Below are 20,270 nucleotides of genomic sequence, written 5' to 3' on the forward strand. Positions count from 1 at the left end.
CCACCTCAGAGATGTTTTCTTAATGCTTTGATAAAGACCTTCTCACAAAAAGACCTCATTCAGTCTGGGTTGGACTGAACACCTCTGATGTCATCAGTCTAAGCACACGCTCCTCTCAGCGCTGCGTCCTGAGCCCCCTCTTGTTCACCCTGATGACACATGACTGCGTCCACAGGTTCACCACCAATCACATCATGAAGTTTGCAGACGACACCACGGTGGTGGGCCTCATCAGAGACGACAACGACCAGGACTACAGAGAGGAGGTGGAGCAGCTGGTGGACTGGTGCAAAAGATAACAGCCTGATCCTGAACGTGGAAAAGATGAAGGTGATCATCTTGGACTTCAGGAAGAACCGTCCTAACCACGCTCCATTGCTCATCAACAACTCAGCTGTAGAGGTGGTCAACAGCACCAGATTCCTGGGGGTGCACATCACAGACACCCTCACCTGGACTGTAAAAACACCACCTCACTGGTAAAGAGGGCACAAAAGCCCATGTACTGCCTTAGGAAGATGAGAAGAGCCCACCTGTCCCCACCCATCCTCACCACCTTCTACATAAGCACCATAGAGAGCGTTCTGACCAGCTGTCTCACTGTGGTGTGTGGAGGCTGCAGCGCCTCAGACTGGAAGAAGGTGAGAAGAGTGGTGAGAAGATCATCAGAACTCCTCTTCCCTCCATTAAAGACATTTCATCCCAGCGCTGCGTGTCCCGAGCCCGTAACATCATAAATGACCCCTCACCCCCACCATGGACTTTTCTCCCTGCTGGGGAGAAGCATCCGATGCAGGTCCAGCAGATTTCTTCCCCACTGCCATTAGACACCTGAACTATTGAGAAAACTCTAAAGCAGAGGTCTTCAACAGGGGGTCCGTGACCCCTAGGGTGTACGCAGAGGTACTGCATGGGGGTCGCGAAAGTTTTGGTTGATTAAACTTTTTTTTTTTTATATTACCCCCTGGAATTTTTTCTACTTATTGAATTGTCTTTAATACACATTAACATGAATTTGACATACTGAGGTAAACAAATAAATAGAGGCAGAAGTTGTCTTTCAGTCATCTATGCACACATTCAGCGACACACAGGAGCTCTTTCAAGCTGGGCACCATTTCATTCACTACACCTGTCCCATCAACAAGGAATCAGAATCAGCAATACTTTAATAATCCCAGGGAGAAATTACTTTTGTTACATTACTCAATCTGTAATAGACTGACTATAGGACAAGTTTGATATAACACAATTTAATGCAATATATATAATTAGGCGTCCCCGCTAAGTTTGGGGGTCCTTGATCTTGAAAACGTTGAAGACCTCTTCTCTAAATCATGTCACCATTGCATGAATAAAACCAAAATACTGCATATTTGCATCATACATATTTAACGCTATCAATGCGCTTTTTCTTATTTGCACCATGTTTTTTTTTCTCCCACACTGTTTACATTTGATGACTGCTGCACTTTAGGGAATGGAAATGTTAATTTATTGTCTGAAAAGCTGTACCAAAACAAAATTTTAAGTCTAAAATCTTTTTCTCTAACCTCCTTCATAAAAACTGAGTTATCTGATTCCTATAAATAATTCAAACCAATGGGAGGCTGGCTAGTTATTTTGGTTTGAGGGTCATAATCGCTCATGTTTCATAAGGGGTTCTAAAATGGGAGTCAGAACCAAAATAATCGAAAATGTGGTGAAATAGAAAGTCATAATGGTTACAACAGAAAACTGACCAAGGATTCAGATACCAAAGTAAGTAGCAATGTGGGCTTCCTGGACGCCTCCAAGCACCTTTTAAATATTGAGTCTTCAGTAGATATATTAACATGCAGCTCCTTGTGCATGGATTTTTTTATACAAAGAAACTGGAAGTTGACTGAGTTTTTATCTTTAAATGCTTTTGAGTTGAAAGTTAAAGAATTTGAAGCAGCCTCAATGATATGTAATAGTTTTACTTGATATGTTTTATGTACCTGTCATTTAATTGAACCTTTCTCTGTTTTTAATGTAACTGAGCTGCCTCTTGGCCAGGACTAACTTCAAAAAGAGGTTGTTAATCTAAATAGGATTTTTCCCCCCTGATTAAATAAAGGTTAAATACAAAAAAAAGAAAAATATGGCAATGACATGCATCATTAATGGGACTTGGCTTGGAGCTCGTCTGCCTGGCGGTGTGTTTCCTGAAGCCTTTACAGTTGCTTCAAAATTGAGCATAAATCAAAAATGTTTGCGTCAAGTTCACTGCGACACACTGCTCCTGGAGCATAACCAGCCCTTAAGCCTAGTTCTGCTGGGGGTTTCTTCCTGTTAAAAGGGAGTTTTTCCTCTCCACTGTCGCTACAAGCATGCTTAAGGCTGATTTATACTTCGAAACTAGGTCGTCTGCGTAGGTGTTGCGGTGAACGCAGACACATCCCCTCCCCCTCCGCAGACACTCTGCTGCACCTCTCCTAAATTGTAGGCGGCTGCAGACAGGAGGCCGGCTTGTTTTGTTTTTATGACCTCAATTGCGGAAACTCGTAAAGTTGGACCAGCAAGAAGAGCGAGGTGCACGAGAACGCTGGGTCCCTTTTTCCAGCTGGATCCCCGCTCTTTTTTTCCTCTCCACTGTCGCTACAAGCATGCTTAATGTGAGGGATTGCATTAAAGTCATTGAGCCGATGCAATGAATTGGTTTTCCTTAGATAGAAAACTTTGAATCAATTTGACTGGATGATCTGCTGAACTTTAAAATGCCTTGAGATGACATGTGTTGTGAATTGGTGCTATATAAATAAACTAAATTGAATTAAATAACTGCACATTTTGATTATAGTATAAATATGTGTGCTCTCTGTCTTTGCAGTAAATTGTGAGCATCAGACAATCCAAAGTCAAATTCCTCCATTGTGGCTCACCTTGGAAATAAAAAGCTTATTCTGAATAAACTCATTTATACCCGAATGTAAACATGACTTCCTTTTAATCCCAAATGCATTGGGTTATCATATTATAATAAAATGTTATAGGAAGATAAATGGAAATAAAATAGAAATGTTCAATGTGAATGTTGTAGTGTGGTAGGCTGGGCTGTTTCCACAGTAGGACCGGTGCAGCTCTGCCTACTGCAGCCGCGGGAGGTTACTTCCGTTCCGCAGAGGGCGACAGGCAACAGCCAGCCTCGACTGTGGCGGAGGTCCAGACACAATAGACGGGGTAAGTTTTTTTTTCCCACCACACTGACGATTTGTTCGGAGCTCGCATTCAGACATTCTATATTTGTAGTTTCGGGTGGTCTTTTGCCTGATTTTGTTTTCGGTTGATGTCACGGTCAGCTGCGCAAACAAGCCAAAAATAAGACAAACAAAACGAGCCTGTCTCACGGGGGGGGAAGGGCTACGGCTATGTGCTGGAGAGTGGAGCTGCAACCGTGTATTTCCTGGAGTCAATATTGTCTGCTTTAATCTTTTTAGCGTTTGTGTTAGTATTCTTTGAACTAGGTGACAAAAATTGGTATGCTTGATATTTATATTTAATAAGCTTCACAACAGAAGCCGTATTTTAAGTCTTGGCTATCAGTTTGAGTAGAGTAGGCTGTTTTTAAAGGGGTGTTAGCATTATTAACAGCTAGTGGAGAAGGATTGTGTGAAGCGAACATTTATTTCGATTTCTTACGACGTTAACCCCGAATATGTACTTCGGGAATAAAGTTGTGTAATTAATAAGTTTAATAAATGTGGCATCGAGCGGGTCGGCTAACCATAGTTCGTTAACCGTAATCGACAACGTTACCTAACGTTTAAAAAACCGCAGAGGCTAATTTTGTTGACAAATCTCGCGAGAGATGGAAACCACTGCATTTAAGAAGTTTAAACGCGAGGTGTGAAGTCTTCTGAATTCTTGTTTTTGCGTTCTTTTAAGAAGATTCGTTGAGTCTAATGTAGTCAAACCCCTGTAGTCCTTTCATTTAGGTAACTTAATTGATATTTGTACCGAACGCAAGTCAAATTGTAATTAAATTTTAAGAGAACCTGTAGTTTTTCTTCCAGATTCCTAATCTGGAGCAGATGGAAAGGTATGGGATTTGGTTTAAATATTTTCTAGGTCTGGATATATAGGATAAAAGGACATTAATCATGCAAAAAACTCTTTACATCTTCTAAAAGCATATTTTAAACAATCTTAAGAACTACCTTCAACTGCCTCTTTAGGTTGAGGAAGAATATTCCCTTTTAGGATGTGTATTAGGTCTAGGTGTAATCAGCACTGAAACTATTAAATAGTCTCTTTTTGTTTTCTTAGGTTGCGGTTCTTCTTCAATCCAAACCGGAATGTCGGATGAGGATTCCCGTGCCAGCACCAGCTCTTCCTCATCACCACCTTCCTCCAGCCAAAGCAGACATCGGGACACGCAGGGCAAGAAGAAACGGGAGACTAAAGCCAGCATGAGCAAGACCTCCAAGCTGCTTTCCACCAGCGCCAAAAGGTTCAAATGACATCCTGTTACATCATAAAGTTTAACTTTTTAAAAGGATACTCCCGATCCACTTAAATCACATTTTTTGTATTAATCTGATTCAATATTTATATTTTGAATAGCAGAAAAATGAGATCTGAATTATTGCCAGTAGATTAAAGAGTAAGGGGATTGTTTTGTACTACCACCCTACAGCTGTGAGAGGTGAGCTAAGTCTATTTGTATAGCACGTTTCATCACCCAGACAGTTGAAAGGGTTTATATGATGAAAACATTAGAAACAAAGTACAGTTGGGGAAAAAAGCATAACAAAGGGAAGTAAAGAGAAGTGGAACTAAAGACTGAATTATTGATGTTTCTGTGTAGTTGTGTGATAGTAAAGGAATATATGATAGATGAGCAGTTTTTTTGCATCAACAGTAGGGCTGCAACAACGAATCGATAAAATCGATAAAAATCGACTTTTAAAAGCGTTGGCAACGAATTTCATCATCGATTAGTTGTGTCGCGCGATTATTGCGTCATCCGCCGCGCCGTCATCACTGCCTCTTGACAGAAAGAGGAAGAAAAAAAAATATGGCAGAGCGAGTCAGCGACGCAGGAGCAGTGTTGCCAACTCAGCGACTTTTCAGACCCCTCCAGCGACTATTTTTCAAAAAAGCGACTAGTGACAAATCTGGCGACTTTTTTCGGTTTCACTGGCGGCTTTTGGAGACTCTTACGTGAAAGCATGTATCGTTCCTACTCTGCCGTGGGGCGCCTCCCCCCGCTCCCGCAGGAGTCCCTCTCAGCTGCAGTCAGAGCCTCAGCGTCCAGACTGCAAATGAAGCGCGCATGCACCGGGATTGACGGCGCAAATTGATCACAATAATTAAAATAGCCTGCGCTTTGTAAAGCGAAAAAAGTGATAACATGCAACTTTTTTCAAAAGAAATTAACATGGCACGGAACCACCATGTTTGTTTGGTTTTAAAGTGGGGAAACGTAACGTTAGTTTCTCAGGTAGCTCATCCGATGCTTTGGTTGGCTACTTATTTTACTTTTAATTTCATTTCAATTAGCTTAAGCAGCGTTTACATTTACTTTATAAATAAATTAACTTGCAAATTATGAGGGCAAGGCTTTTAAAGTTTAAATCTTCTGGCGAAGATAAAGTAAAGAAGATCCTGGAATTTATGGAAGTAAAGCAGAATAAAATCCAGCAAGATCAGTAATATGTCAATTAATTATATGCCACATTCCCATGTAAATTGGAGTCTTTGGAGGATGTGTTTTTTAGCACCCCTAGTTCTCTCATTTTTATTCCAAATACAATTTATAATTTGAATCACAGGGCTATTTTTATCTCTATGGTTAAGTATTTTCTCAAGTAGCAACTTTAACTGCTATACTTTCCTGTCTTAAAAGGCAGAACTCTTCTAGTCTAAAAAAAACTCATTTGTTGAAATGGGGGGCCTATTGTTTGAACCCCTTAGGGGCTTTTAAAAACAAAAATGTCTTTTTTTGCGCTTTATGAAACAAAGTACCCTATATTTTGTGGATGTACAGCTACATTTCTCATGTAAGTTTGCGTAGTTTTAACACAAACATTTATTTTTCATATTGCACCAGTACAGTTAATGAGCAACCTGTACTTGTGTGCTTGTTTGTTCTGTCTAAAATGTTTATTTTGGAATAAAGAGGTTAATATAAAAAATATTTTTTGTCCGATTCATCGATTAATCGAAAAAATAATCGTCCGATTCATCGATTTTTAAAATAATCGTTATTTGCAGCCCTAATCAACAGTATGATCAATAGACCCAAGTCAGTCACAAGTTCTGTGGTGTTTCTAAGGGAAATCACAAGCTTCCTTTTTAGAAAGAAAAAGTAAAACTACTGCATACGGTTTGATCATAGCTTGTTTCTCCATTGTATGGAGGCTCTTTGTACAAAGACCTCTGCACCAAGTTTCATTTAGTTTCTGACCACTTAAGTTTGGTCTTAACACAGGGCACATTTTTCACGGTGACAAATGATTTTTCTTTCTTTGTGAACAAAGTATGTACATTTTTTTTTTTTATCCATGGTTTGTGTAATTCGTTCTGATGGGGACCCAGTCTTATTTGGACTTATCCATTTGTCGGCTTTTATTTCTGCTGTAACCTTTGACAACAGAACCCTGTTTGTTTCAACTTTTAATTTCATGTGAAGTCATGACTAAATACAGGGTTTCCACGGGTCATTAGAAATCATTATTATTGTTTTTTTTTTTTATTTAAGGCCTTACTTAGCATTAAAATTCATTAAATGTGATCATTGTGGCATTTAAAATGCTTTATATAAATAGGGAAAAAAAGTTTATAAAAACAATTTAGACAGATATATCGCAATATGTTTGCGCAGAACTGCTTCTGGTTAATCGTAAAGCCGCATGTTCGGAGAAGAAGAGAATGGGGGAAATGCTAATTTCAACAAAAGTGGCTGGAAACAATAGGGACATTGCTGCAGCCAGTTGACGGTAAAGATGACAAAGGATTTTGCCTTTTTTTCTATGTGTGTGTGTGAGTCATGGGTACTTTTTGATGGCATTAAAATTATTCCTAAGAGCATTAAAAAGCATTAAATTACAGTTACTCATTCCTGTATAAACCCTGAAATAGTTTCTGGGTTTCTCTCAAAAATATTTTACGTGCAACACTGTGATTACACTCTTTATTGCTGGCAGTGTTTGTGGATAGAAGGGGAGGGAATCAACCACAAACATGGATTATATCTTGATGCCTCACTGTTGTTATGCTCCCCCTTTAATTCCATGCAAATAGTATTCAGCTTATTCGGGAGGAGGATCCATTAGGTAAATAACTTGACACAGGTCCTCTGCTGTTCATCGTAGTACCTGCTGCAGAGTTTCACTTAATCCTGCTGTTTTTTTCTTTTTTTTCTTTGACCAGTTCATGAAATTCCTGCCCCTCGATTTGCAAGGCTATTGTCCAAATGTATTTGCAACACCGACGTCCATATATCTCCACAATCACTTGCTGTCTGTCATCTGTAAGCTCTGACCCGGTGGGAAGATAAGTCTTTCCTCTGTAGGAGACCTTCAGGAAACCTGTTTGTTTCTCTGGACCATTTTTGTGTTCTTCACTGCAGGACAATTTCTCATCTAGAAAAAATCTTTAATTAACCTCAAGCTTCTCTTTTGGCTGCAGCATTCTTAGCAGCAGCTTCCTTCCATCTTCCTGTTAATGGCTTGACACTTTTCTTTTAAGGTGACGATTGCCAACACAAGAAGACATGATTTCAATATTATGTTATCTTGGTTTATAGCTTTCATTAGCTCATTTCACGAGGCTGTCTGTGCAAAGGATTTAACAAAAACAAACTCAGTTGATGATTTTGCACAAAAGTAGTTTTTTTTCGTAGGTTCATGTTGTAAAAGTTTTCCGCTAATAAAGTTCTTTGGAATAATTGAATCTGATTCATCTTCACAATAGTGGAAAACGAGTGCAGATCTTTGCAGCAGTTTTAACAGAGACCATTTTTTTGACATTGCAAAAAAAATTCTGGAAGTATTGCAGTGATTTTATTTGTATTTCTTCTGTTTGTAGGATTCAGAAAGAGCTGGCGGATATTACACTGGACCCTCCACCAAACTGCAGGTAGGGTTTCCACTTTTATACCCAGGCTTTCCACCTGCATTGAAACAGTTTAAACTTATCACACAAATCTCATAGAAAAGTGATCTAATTCTGCAAAAAATAAATTTATGCCAACTTAGAAAAACACAGAATGATAAAGTAAAATTTTCTCTATTGTTGTTTTAATGAGGTTCTTTTGTTTATGTGTTACTTCTTTAGTTAGCCTTCCTTTTAGTGTATTTGTGATAAAAATCAAAACTATTATTCCTGCGCAAAAAAAAAGACATGAAATGATATTGGTGGTTTTAAACCTTGTGAAATTACATGGTCCTAATATCGGTCTAGCTCCAGGCCGCCTGATGGTTCTGTTTTTATCTTTTATTACTCTTTACCAAGAGGAATCTCTTTTATTACTGAGAGCCATGTTTCTGAAACAGAACCCAAGCAGCACCCTGGCCATTCTCTCCTAATGAGCCTCTTGACTCCCTTCACTATCCTCTTGCGTGGCCATGTAGATTTCTATATTGCAGCTGGAGTTCCACGCTAAAGTTCTTTGTAATGTGACGTCTTAATGCAAACAAGCCAATGATGGTCAGAGGTGGGTGTAGCTGTAGATTTACAAAATTTTCCGTTTCATCAGTCAATAAGGAAAAACAAGTGTTGTCGATTTGACCAAAAAAATGAAATCAATTGTTACTGTAATGCCCCCACCACAGCTGCAATGCAAACTACATGATACTCTGAAGGGAAAAATCAATACAGATTGCAGATCATAAAAACCCCATAACAGATGATTTACTTTGAACTTTGGCATCAATGAATAAGCACATCCACATCTTGTTCATTTGGAGGACAAATACATAAAAATTGAACCACAAAGTAGAATAATCACAGTCTCCTCATCACATTTGATCTTTGATCAGTCATTCGGGAGATCGTAGATTAAAGGTGAAATGTTAACTCATTCCTTTTTGTACACAGTCGGTAAAAGTAGCTCTCACTGCTGCGGAGCCATGGTGCTAAACATCACTTTAGATTAAATTGATGTTAGAATCAAAAATCTTTCTTTTTTCTTTTTTAATAAGGGGGATTACATTTCTTTTTTCCAGAACAAATTAGTGATTTTATGATGTATTGTAATCCCATCAAATTGTAGTTTATCTAAATTACTTTCAAATTTTGATTTGTAAGATAATTAGTCTAAGTGGGATTTAAGGATAGGTGCTTTTTTCAATCAAATTAAATCAAAGCTCTTAAACTCTCAGTTACTATATAGAGCAAAATTGCAAAAAGCTTTAATATTAGTGCAAAACAAGCCTGTTTACATTAAAAAGTGTTTTTCCATATATTGCTTCAGCCGTTCACCTATTTAGAAGTGATTTTGATGACCTACAATTTTAGCTGTCGCTGACTAAAATAATCTCTCTCAATTATACGTCAGAAGGATATTTCTAAATATTGATAACTGAAGTTAAAAAAGCTGATTAATAAACCACTGGTAGTATGAAAAACTATAATCGTTTTAAACAAAGCGACCTTTAACTCTAACCCCTCCTCTCCAATTTTCCATATGTGTACATTTGGGGAAACATTAATTATTGCTAATAGAAATGTAATCAGGCTCAGAATTTACAAATAAAATAAAATTAGTTTGTAACTTAAAAATGAACATAGTTTTATAAGATTTGGTCCAAATGGACTGAGTACGTGAAACCAATTAGATCCGACTTCATTTGATTGTTATTCTGAAACATGTCTTGCCCTCTAATGTCTTTGTGGTTTTTATTATTCGAGGTGGTGCAATTCCCGTTACTGTTTAATTCTGTTCATTTTTTGTTATCTTTACAACTAAGTTAGTGATATTCTGTTAAAAATACCAGAAAGGCAACATGGACAAAATCACTTGGACTTTCTGCCTATATCTTCAGTTATAATCTTGAATGGATGAAGCTGTGATTACTGATGTAATTGAAATCTGTCTTTCTAAAAAATAAAAAAAATGAACATAATATTTAGGAATTTTTCAATATAATTTCTGAAGTGATACTGGTATTATCAATAACCATACAAACTTTTAAAACTTCTCTTGTAATGAGGAATGTTAGAAAAGAATTTACTAAAACCAAGAACCACTGACCCTAGTGTTATTAGTACACAACGGGTTACAGAAACTTTAGACGGAAGCAAACTGTTTTTATCAGCAAGCCAATATCAGATTTGAGGTGTTGGCTCCGATTAGTCTAGGTCCGATTTTAGTTTTTGACCGATAACTGAGCGATATCATCACAAGGCTGCAGTTCACCTGAGCTGTTCTAATCAAGTTCGTTCTGTTCATTTCAGTGCTGGTCCAAAAGGAGACAACATCTACGAGTGGCGATCAACCATCCTGGGACCACCAGGCTCTGTGTATGAGGGAGGGGTCTTCTTTCTGGACATCGCCTTCACACCGGACTACCCATTCAAACCCCCAAAGGTACCAATCAAATCAGGTGGTTTACCACAGCAGCACAGCCCGTTTAGAACCATGCAGGGAGAAATATTACAAGACCAACAAAATTTAGCTGCTGTGTGAATCATCTGTTTATCAATCAGAGGCACATTTTAAGGAATTATAAATGAAGTTAACTCTGCATCAAAAGAGAGCACGTTTGGAACAGGGTCTCTAAAAATAGGAGAGGTGTCACTTGAACTACCATCTTTAAATACTCTTCTGCAAATTTGTTGCAGTCTTTTTTGCAGATAAGGTGAAACTGTGGTTATGTTTGTGTTTCAAAGGTGCACTTCCTGCATGACTCATTTTGTGTTGCCATTCCTGTTTTGTAGCACATTATTTTCCATTTCACACACTGCATGGCCTTTAAAGTGTTCAAAATTGAAATACCTTCTATATTTATTTTAATGGCATTTATGTGAATATTTAATTCAACTCCTTATGCATGTAACAAGACTTAGACTTTTAATATGTTGCTAAAATTGCAGCCGTGGTTTTGAAGTTTACCTCATTGTGTAAGAAGGTACCTTAATGGAGTAAAAGCATTGCAATCACATTCACACAATAATCATTTCACAATGATGCTAAAGGCACACCGCAGACTTTGTGACCTAAAGAGTTTATGCATAAGATTTATTTTAAATAATTCCTCAGGCATGACACTATCGGTGCTCTTGAAATACAGACTATAGCCCCATTTAAACTACCCTCTGAAAACCGATCCATGCCGAGCTTGGATCAGTTAACCGTGCCGGCTCTGTTCTTTAAGACCGTTTACACACCACGCACGGTTCCTCGCCTCCTAGTGACGATCTACGGTACTACAAGCAAATCATGGCGGCGCCCGTAACATTCAGAAGGTTTGCGGAGGTTCAGACAAAGAAGGCAGCCTATGGTGATTTTACTTGACAGAGGTGGCTTTTGGGAAGTTGATACGGCAAACAATAATCTTATTAGAGCTTATAGATGCAGGAAACAACAACAGGAGTTGAGGTTCGTCACATTGGTAAGCAGAATCATCGCTGGAAATCTTGTGGCACGGTAGGGAAGCTTGTATTTTTATGAGTGTCTGAACGTTCATGATTACGGAGGCTGAGTGTAAGGAGATGATGCGGTTAGCTCATGCGCTCTTTGTTAACTGAGAAATGAGCCACAACTGAACCACGCTGAGACCTACTGATGCTCTTATATCGTCATGGAGCTAAGGCTTTTGCTCTACAATTTTTCCGCCTGCTGGACTACTGATCATGGCTGAGGCAAGGAAAATTTTAAATCCTCTGAGGAGGCTAAAAAGAGAAAACGTAAAAGGGATCATGCCTGAGGAAAAACAACAGTCGACCATGGAAAGGAGTTTGTTCGTTGGCGCAGGTTGAAAGAACAATCCGGATGTGAAACCGATTCTCTTTTCTCAACTTTATTATTAGACTGGTACGTTAACACTTTGCTCATAGTATGCAGGCATATATGTCTGTTATTATTTTCGATGTTTAGTAGAAGCAAACTGCGGGCAGAGGAAGCTAGCAGGCTACAAACAAAAGCTAACCGAGACGCCTGAGCATTCATGAATATTCATCTCATCTAAGCAAAAATTAACAAGTTGTTTTGAATTTTGCTGTTTACACCAGACTGTTCTAAACTTTTCTCAAAATGCAGTCAAATGCAGCCAAAGGGTTGGTTGCCTGGTAAACCCCAGTCGGCCTCAGCAGATGGGCGCTCACACTGAGCCTGGTTCTGCTGGAGGTCTCTTCCTGTTAAAAGGGAGTTTTTCCTCTCCACTGTCGCTACAAGCATGCTTATTGTGAGGGATTGCATTTGAGTCAATGAGTCGATGCAATCAACTGGTTTTCCTTAGATAGAAAACTTTGAATCAATTAGACTGGATGATCTGGTGAACTGTAAAGTGCCTTGAGATGACATGTTGGGAATTGGCGCTATTTAAATAAACTGAATTAAATTGAATTGTTTTCAAGCTCCAGCTTTCGATGTCATTGTGTCTTACGGCAAGACACCTCACCCACATTGCCTAGTGATGGTGGTTAGAGGGCACAGTGGCGTCTTTGTACAGGAGCCTTGCTTCTGTCAGGGAGCCTCAGGGCGGCTGTGGCTACCGCATAGCTTGCCACCATCAGTGTGTGAATGCAAAGGGCTGAATCTGAATGTAGGGCAAAGCGCTTCGGTCAAGTCTCCTGACTAGAAAAATTGCTATATTTACCTTTACCTTTTATAATATATAGTCCAAAATAAATGCATTTATTATAATACAGGTTACAGGTGAAACATAGCCTTAAAATGTTGTCTTTGCCTGGCCGCCTTCTCCTACCAACAATGAGTCACATCAGATTTTTAAGCCTTTTTGATAATTGCATGTATATGCTAGTCTACTATTGAAAAATACACATGCATTAAAATGTATTTATACATTTGTTGAATTACTCTTTATCAAAACACCAATGATTGACAAAAAATGACAGGTTTTTGAATCTAAACCTTTTATATTTGTGTGTTTTGTGCAGATTGAGCTCCTGTAGGGCTGTTTATTGCTAGCTGTGTTGTTCTGGCCCTGCTAGGTCTCCATAATACTACCTGTAATATTCCCTTTATTCAGCAAACTTAAATCTGACCCCCATACGTCTGATATTATGTGAAACAATTTAAGATTTAAAAAACATTTTACCTTGTATTTATGCACAAACTTCAGCAAGCTTTTCTTTCTATGTCACATATTTTGTTTTTGTGCAATGCCAGCAGGTTTTTAAAAAATGTGTTTACAACTCAGTAAGCGCTACGTTGACAGCCTAAAACCTAGATTAGATGTTTCACCATGCAGTCAGTAATCGTTTGTGGACTTCTCCCTCCCCACTAGCAGCTCCTTTCATTATTACTGATTAAGATGGGACTGTCGAGCATCATTGTTCTGTTTGTCAAGCACTGAGGTGGAGTTAACGGGTCTAAGCTGATAAAGCTTTGAGCCAAATTGTGACACGTGCGAGAGCAAATTCTGACTGTCTGACAACGCACCCATTTAAAAAAACAGCGGCCTGAATTGCCTGTCAGGTTAAGACAAGCATTTATTTTCACTTAATCTGGTCTGTGTAGGAAAGGGCTCTGATAAAAAACATTCCTAGCATCGTACAGCACAGTCTGGTGTCAGTTTATTCCTGTTATACAGAATTTATTTAAAAAGCCATTTGTGGGAAAACTCCTTACTTTGATCATCCAAATTTAAGGCCTTGAAAAGTCTTAAGTTAACTGAATTATTGTGTTAAAGTATTTTTGATTACGGTAGTTCCTCTTCTGACATCCATGTTAATGCTGTCTCAAATACTGTACTCAGTAAAATGCTCCCATGACAGCATTGTCCTTGATTGTATATAAGCGCTAAAAAAGCTCATCGGCAGCCAATCAGCCTTTTTTTTATTGTTAACTCAAAATGACTTGACTGTCTGCGAGTAGAAACTGAAGTGCTGCTGTTGTGGGTAAATGGCATCAAGGGAACCAGTTTATAGTCCTAGAGAAATCATATTTAAATGTCAAATCATTCCGGCTAAAACATGTATATAAATGTGCTCTTTATCTATGTTCTCTTTTTTTAAAAATAGTTATCGTATTTTCCCGACTATAGAGCGCATCTCTATATAAGCCGCACCCGCTAAGTTTAAAAAAAAAACTAGAGAAGTACATATAAAAGCCGCATCGGGGTAAAAGCCGCTGATAACAACTGAAATGGTTACCGGTACCTCGTTTAACAGAACACAACTGAACAGATTAGTTTCGGAATGGTTTCTGTAGCACAAAAGTAAAAGTGCTGATCAAACAAAACAGAAAAGTTATTGATTGATTTATTCATCGTCCTCCTGCGCACTGAAACCACTGAAGTCATCTTCTTCAGTGTCGGACTTGAACAGCATCAGAAGAGCTTCATCACATACCTTTTCTGTGTGGATATCAGAGTTGTTCTCTGTGTCGCTGTCATCCCGGGGTGAAGCTGGCTCTGAAGCTGCGGTGCCCTCTTCACGCAGCAGTCCGGCCTTTTGGAACTCGTTGGTGATCGTAGATTCCTTCACGCTGCTCCACGCTGTTAGGATCCACTGACAGACATCAGAAAATGATGCTCTTCGCATGCGGCCAGTTTTTGTGAAGGATTTTTCGCCGCTTGTCATCCAAGCCTCCCATTTCCCGATTCACGCTGATGTCCAGAGGTTGCAAAAACTTTGTTGTGCCTCCAGGAATCACAGCAGGAATTGAATTGGTTCTCTTGATGACAGCTTTCACTGAATCGGTGATGTGGGCCCTCATACTGTCCAAAACAAGAAGCGCCTTTTTCCGGTGAAAAAATCCTCCTGGGCGCTTTCCGTAGCATTCCGTTAACCAGTCCTTCATAAGACTTTCTACCATCCATCCTTTCTGGTTGACTTTAACCACTATGTCCTTCGGGAGCTGGTCTTTCGGCATAGTTTTGCGCTTAAAAATAACCATCGGGGGAAGCTTCTTTCCAGAGGCGGTGCAGCCCAGGACGCAGGTGAAATGAGTTCTCTCATGTCCGGTGATTTTCACCATAATGGATGATGCACCTGTCTTGTTTACGGTCCTGGTCAGAGGCAGATCAAATGTTAAGGGCACTTCATCCATATTTACAATCTCGTCTGGTCCTATAGCGTTCTCCGCAATCTTTGTTTCAACAAATTGTCGGAAATTTGCAACTTTTTCCTGGTAGTCTGGGGGGAGTTGCTGACAGAGAGTTGTCCGCACCCTGATGGACAGGTTCTTTCTTCTCATGAATCGGAAACACCAAGACGGTCCTCCGTTGAAATCCTCAATATTCATTTCGCGGGCGACTGATTTGGCTTTCAGCCGGATTTGCACGGTGGATACACCTCGGCCACCTGCTCCCTGAGTGTTAACCCAGTCCTCAAGAACATTTTCAAGTTCAGGCCACCTGCTTTTATGTCCTCTGAAAGCCTTTCTAGTTTTTTTACATTGGATGAGTTCTTCCCGCTGCCGTCTCCAGCGCCGAACCATGGATTCATTCACGTCAAGTTTACGTGCAGCAGCTCTATTTCCTTCCTGTACTGCCAGATCAATGGCCTTCAACTTAAAAGCGGCATCATACGAACTTCTTCGTGTGGTTTCCATGATGAGTGGGTATGGCTTTGAACAAAATTCTCCGTCGTGTCTGCTGCTAACAAGTGCTAAATAAAAATTAGCGCTATCTTATTCTTTGATTTTCAACTTTGACTTCCCTACCGTCTCGTTTTTTTTACTTTCTGCTAAAGCGCCCCCTGGCGGGTTGTGAAAAATCCACAGAAAAGCCGCACCACATTATAAACCGCATGGTTCCAAGTATGGGGAAAAAGTAGCGGCTTATAGTCGGGAAAATACGGTATACGTCAGCTTGTACACCTAAATTCGGCCAATCATATTTTTTTTTTTCTGTATATATGTCGCAGCTAATATACGCAACAGTTGAAATAAGAAATAAGGATAATTTCCCTTCCCATTAAGTTCCATCCCAGCGTTCACGGGGATGGACGTCTGTGTCTTCCGCAGGCGTAGATCTAACAGAAGTGGCAGCGTTGCGAGGCAAGGGCTCAAACATGTACGGCTGGAAGCCTTCTACAACAAACCAAGCTTCTGCCGCCCTGGCGTCCTCTTCCATAACAACTTCATCCCCGCTTTCCTCCTCTAAATAAAAAATGTATGACGGAGGAGACTCATCCATGACCTCTGACACTAAACTCTCCTCCTCTTGCATGTTTCCGCTGTCCATAGCGTTCCTTGACAGTGTCGTTTCAAAGTCGCCAGTTTAGTGCTACTTGGTCCCAATGTCATTTCCCATTGTGAACCTACTAGTACTAAGTTGCTAACTGGTTAGCAAGATGCTTCCGAGACACCGGCCAAAACCAAACATGCTTGTGAACCTTCCGCCACAACAGTCCCGCCCCCTTTGATAAACGACCAACTTACTACTGCGTGTACAGATAGATGACGACTCTCAGCCAGTTCTGCTATTCTGGCCCAACACTAGCAATGCTACTTCTTCACTGTCTCTGTGAGGCGGCACCTCTGAGGCTCCCTTTAACAACGTCTGTGTTGTCGTTGGATCAGAACCTCCTTTAAGAATGAAGGAGCAATCCACATACCTGGATCGTTGTTCAGGGGGAATGCAGCAGCCAGCGACTCACTGAAGCACCCTAAATGGAGTAAATGGTGCATTTTGAACTAGAATTTTACAAAAAAAATTATTATATATATTTTAATTTGAAGACTAAAATGAGTTATACACAAAAACATAATCCAAATTTAAAATAGTTTTTACATCCAACATATGAAACCTTAAAGTAGATAATGTAGTTTTAGAATAGAGGTCTGTCTGTCTTTGTTGAACTATGCACATCAGACACTGTAGACCCTGTTGATAGTTATTTTTATGTGTGTGTGTGTATTTCCTTCTTTGTTGTTTTCATTTAAAACTATAGAAAGGCTAAATATATACAGATAGAAATTTGGAGTAGCTTTCTACACCCTGATTGTGTTTTTATCTCTAACAGCTATTGTTAATTCATGGAGCGGGGACTTATTGTTTAACTCTTCAGGCCGAACAGCTTTTTAGGCAAACATTGTATCATCGTATATTGTATCCCTACAATGACTGTGATAATGATAATAAAAATAGACATCATTGTTGTCATGGAAACTAGTTGATTTCTCCTAAATATTTAAATAGAGCAGTAATTGTCTTAAATTGATTTATAGTAATTCAGGTGACTACATGACTCAGCTGTAGTAATATAATGCTAGAGGGCCTGCTACAGTTTTGTTATTCTGTTGTCATGGTAATAGAAATTTGCATGAATTAATAATTACACATTATCTTTAAACAAAATTGCAATTGGAAAGATATGTTACTGTTGTTGCTGAATGAAAGAAACTCCTTCCTTTTAGTCTACAAAAAGTAAAGCTGATATATTCAGCATTACATTAACGTGTGAATTGATTGAAAGTGAAGACGTCACAACGTTGATGCTTTTTGAATTGTAAACAAATGTTAACTTTAGATAAAGAAGGTCTGAGGTGTCTCATGCTTTATCTATAGTAATGAAATCGGTCTTTCTGAGTGGGGAAGAAGAAACTCTCCTTTTAGAAAATGACTGCATATATTTAAAGTCGGTCTTTTGCCACTAGAGGGCTCTCTAGAGCTGGGTAAAAAACCTAGAGTCTCAGGTGTTTCCCTGCTTTCTACTACTGATTACATTTTAATGTTTTCTGTATCACAAAAGCATCATGTCAGTAACAGACACCAATAAAACAGTTAGACTCATTGGTAACCGACCGTCTACTTACTGAATGTTCTGCGTGTCTTTAGGTCACGTTCCGTACGAGGATCTATCACTGCAACATCAACAGCCAGGGGGTGATCTGCCTGGACATCCTGAAGGACAACTGGAGCCCCGCCCTCACCATCTCCAAGGTGCTGCTGTCCATCTGCTCCCTGCTCACAGACTGTAACCCAGGTAAGACCAACTCCTTACTTAGAGCTACTGAGAGAAGGTTACATGTTCCTACAGAGTAAACAAACTACTTCCCTTCTTAAAACCATTTTATCTGCTAAACTTCATCCACAGCTGTTGGAGCAGGATGCTGCTTCTAATCCCCCCAAAAAACAGAATTTTAAATCATTTTGGAGGTCATGGAAGGATACTTTTATTTTATTTATAGAACACAAGCAATAGTGGTTCTGCTTGAAAATAGATCGTTTTTTTCTTTTTTATACAAAGTTTCTATTCAGTCCCTAAAAGTATTTCTTTCATTTATGGTTTGTGACAGGAATGGAATAAAAGGAAAAGCTTTTAGATTATTTTCATTTTAATCCCATTTCTTAAGAATAACAAAATTTAAATGTCTATATTTGTAATGTTTAAGATATTATCAGATCATAAATTCTCAACAGATCATAATAGGAACTATATACCTACATTGTGGTTACACTTTTTCTCACAGCAGCAAATCAACAGTCATAAAAGTCATCACTGTTTTATTTAAATAGATCGTTGAATAAAAGGGGAATTTTAACAATAACACCAGTGTAGAATTCAGTCAAGGTTGGTCCATATCTAAGAACGAAGTCTTAGTCCTGGGATCTTTAGCCTATAGAAAACCAGTGACGGGGCGTGGCAGAGGCGCTGGGGCAGAGCATGTGACCCATATACGCGCAGTCCTCCTTCAAAATGTCAACCCTGAAACCTTCGCTGCATTCCTCTCTACCCCCTTTCCTGCCTGACTGCTATCAAATAAAGACCTACGTTTCACAAATCTAAAAAAAACAACAAAACACCAAGGTCAGGCACGTCGTTCCTATCCTCCCTCTGTTCCTGGTGGGCGTGGCCGGTCATGCAGCTCCCCATTAATGGTGACTCAGCAGGAGTGGCGCTCCCAGAACAGGACTAGCAGTGAGGTAGATTCTGGAAGGTTGCTTATTTTCCTGCTTTAAAAGAGGAAAAGAATAATGTAATAAATGTTTGATATATAGAAACAAAAATAAAGTCACACTTATGAGGCTTAAATCTGAAGCAGGAGTTGTTTTAGGGATGCATGTCATCTTTAATCATCTTCCGCTACCAGTTGTTGAATAAAAGCAGATTTTATTTGCTGCGCCGTCTGCTTTAACTAAGAACTTCAACTGCAGCTCAAATGAAGGTAGAACCCCGGACCTAAACACAGTGGAGACATTTGGAGTCGCCAGATATATAGGAAACATATTTGCTCTAACACAATTCAATATTCCTCAATAATATCTCAGAACTGTGGACCTTAATACTGCTTTGGTTCAAGGTTTTGCTCCCTGCTAGCAATTTTAATGAATGGGCTTTAATGCCTAAGATACGCTCCAATCAAACTAAAGGCGGATTAAACTTCCAAGCTCTCCAAAGAGGCAGCCGAGTCCTACATTTATGAAATGTTGGTCTTAGAAGTCAAGGCACCAATACTTAACTCTTTATGATTTATTTCAGGTTGTTCTAAACAATACTTATACTGGACTTTCAGAGAAACCAGAACAAAAACCTGTTTTTTTTTTTCAGCTGATCCTCTGGTGGGAAGCATCGCCACTCAGTACACGACTAACAGAGCCGAACATGACCGAACAGCCAAACAGTGGACAAAACGATACGCCACATAAACCCACAGGACACCAGTGGGAGGAAGAGGACGAAGAAGAAGAAGAGGAGGAGGAGGAAGAGGAGGCTCGGGGTGGGGGGTGATCTGTGTTGTTTGTGACAGGGGTTATTTTTATCTCATATTTTTAGTACTTTGTCGGCTATAATTTTTGTTTCCTGGTTAAGTTATCTCTGTGAACATGCTAATAAAGGAAAACGATGTACCAACTCATCCAGTTATTTCTCTGTGATTTAAACTAATAAAAATAAAATATTAAATTTACAGGCTACAGAAATAAAAACATGTTGGTTTAAATAAAATGACAGCAGGTTTAATTTATGCTCTGCTTTAAGGATGCGGTCTAATAGTTATTCTAGTCAACAAAATAAAGTTTTTTTTATAGTAGAAGCACTTTTTCAAATATCAAATTATCACAGAAATGCTTTTTAGCTTACTATTTAATATTTAAGATTTTTTTTTAACCAAAGTCAAACGCTGAAGCTTTCTGTAGTAGAGCTGTATCCTATGCACAGCCAAAGCT

At 39.2% G+C, this 20,270-nt stretch overlaps 1 protein-coding gene across 2 annotated transcripts; it reads left to right on the forward strand.

Annotated features, from left to right (window-relative positions):
- The first annotated feature begins 3,053 nt into the window (after positions 1 to 3,053).
- On the forward strand, positions 3,054 to 19,960 carry LOC119779780 (ubiquitin-conjugating enzyme E2 E1). Of its 2 annotated transcripts, XM_038279558.1 has the most exons (7): positions 3,132 to 3,204; positions 4,038 to 4,063; positions 4,291 to 4,474; positions 8,056 to 8,106; positions 10,426 to 10,558; positions 17,940 to 18,087; positions 19,654 to 19,960. In XM_038279558.1, exons 3-7 carry the CDS (start codon positions 4,320 to 4,322, stop codon positions 19,749 to 19,751), a joined length of 585 nt encoding a protein of 194 aa, XP_038135486.1. In that variant the 5' UTR covers positions 3,132 to 3,204; positions 4,038 to 4,063; positions 4,291 to 4,319; the 3' UTR covers positions 19,752 to 19,960. The 2 variants fall into 2 exon arrangements, with proteins under 2 accessions (XP_038135485.1, XP_038135486.1); XM_038279557.1 differs by lacking the exon at positions 4,038 to 4,063 and having other exon boundaries at positions 3,054 to 3,204.
- Positions 19,961 to 20,270: the final 310 nt, after the last annotated feature.

The sequence above is a fragment of the Cyprinodon tularosa genome, unplaced genomic scaffold (genome assembly GCF_016077235.1).
Source record: "Cyprinodon tularosa strain WSP-4 unplaced genomic scaffold, ASM1607723v1 ctg151, whole genome shotgun sequence".
Lineage (NCBI taxonomy): Eukaryota > Metazoa > Chordata > Actinopteri > Cyprinodontiformes > Cyprinodontidae > Cyprinodon > Cyprinodon tularosa.

Bases quoted from the DNA above. Each gene is read 5' to 3' on its own strand.
- LOC119779780 (XM_038279557.1), top strand. From the start codon at position 4,320: ATGTCGGATGAGGATTCCCGTGCCAGCACCAGCTCTTCCTCATCACCA. The intron at 4,475-8,055 runs GTTCAAATGACA...TTCTGTTTGTAG, and splicing joins CTTTCCACCAGCGCCAAAAG to GATTCAGAAAGAGCTGGCGG. The intron at 18,088-19,653 runs GTAAGACCAACT...TTTTTTTTTCAG, and splicing joins GCTCACAGACTGTAACCCAG to CTGATCCTCTGGTGGGAAGC.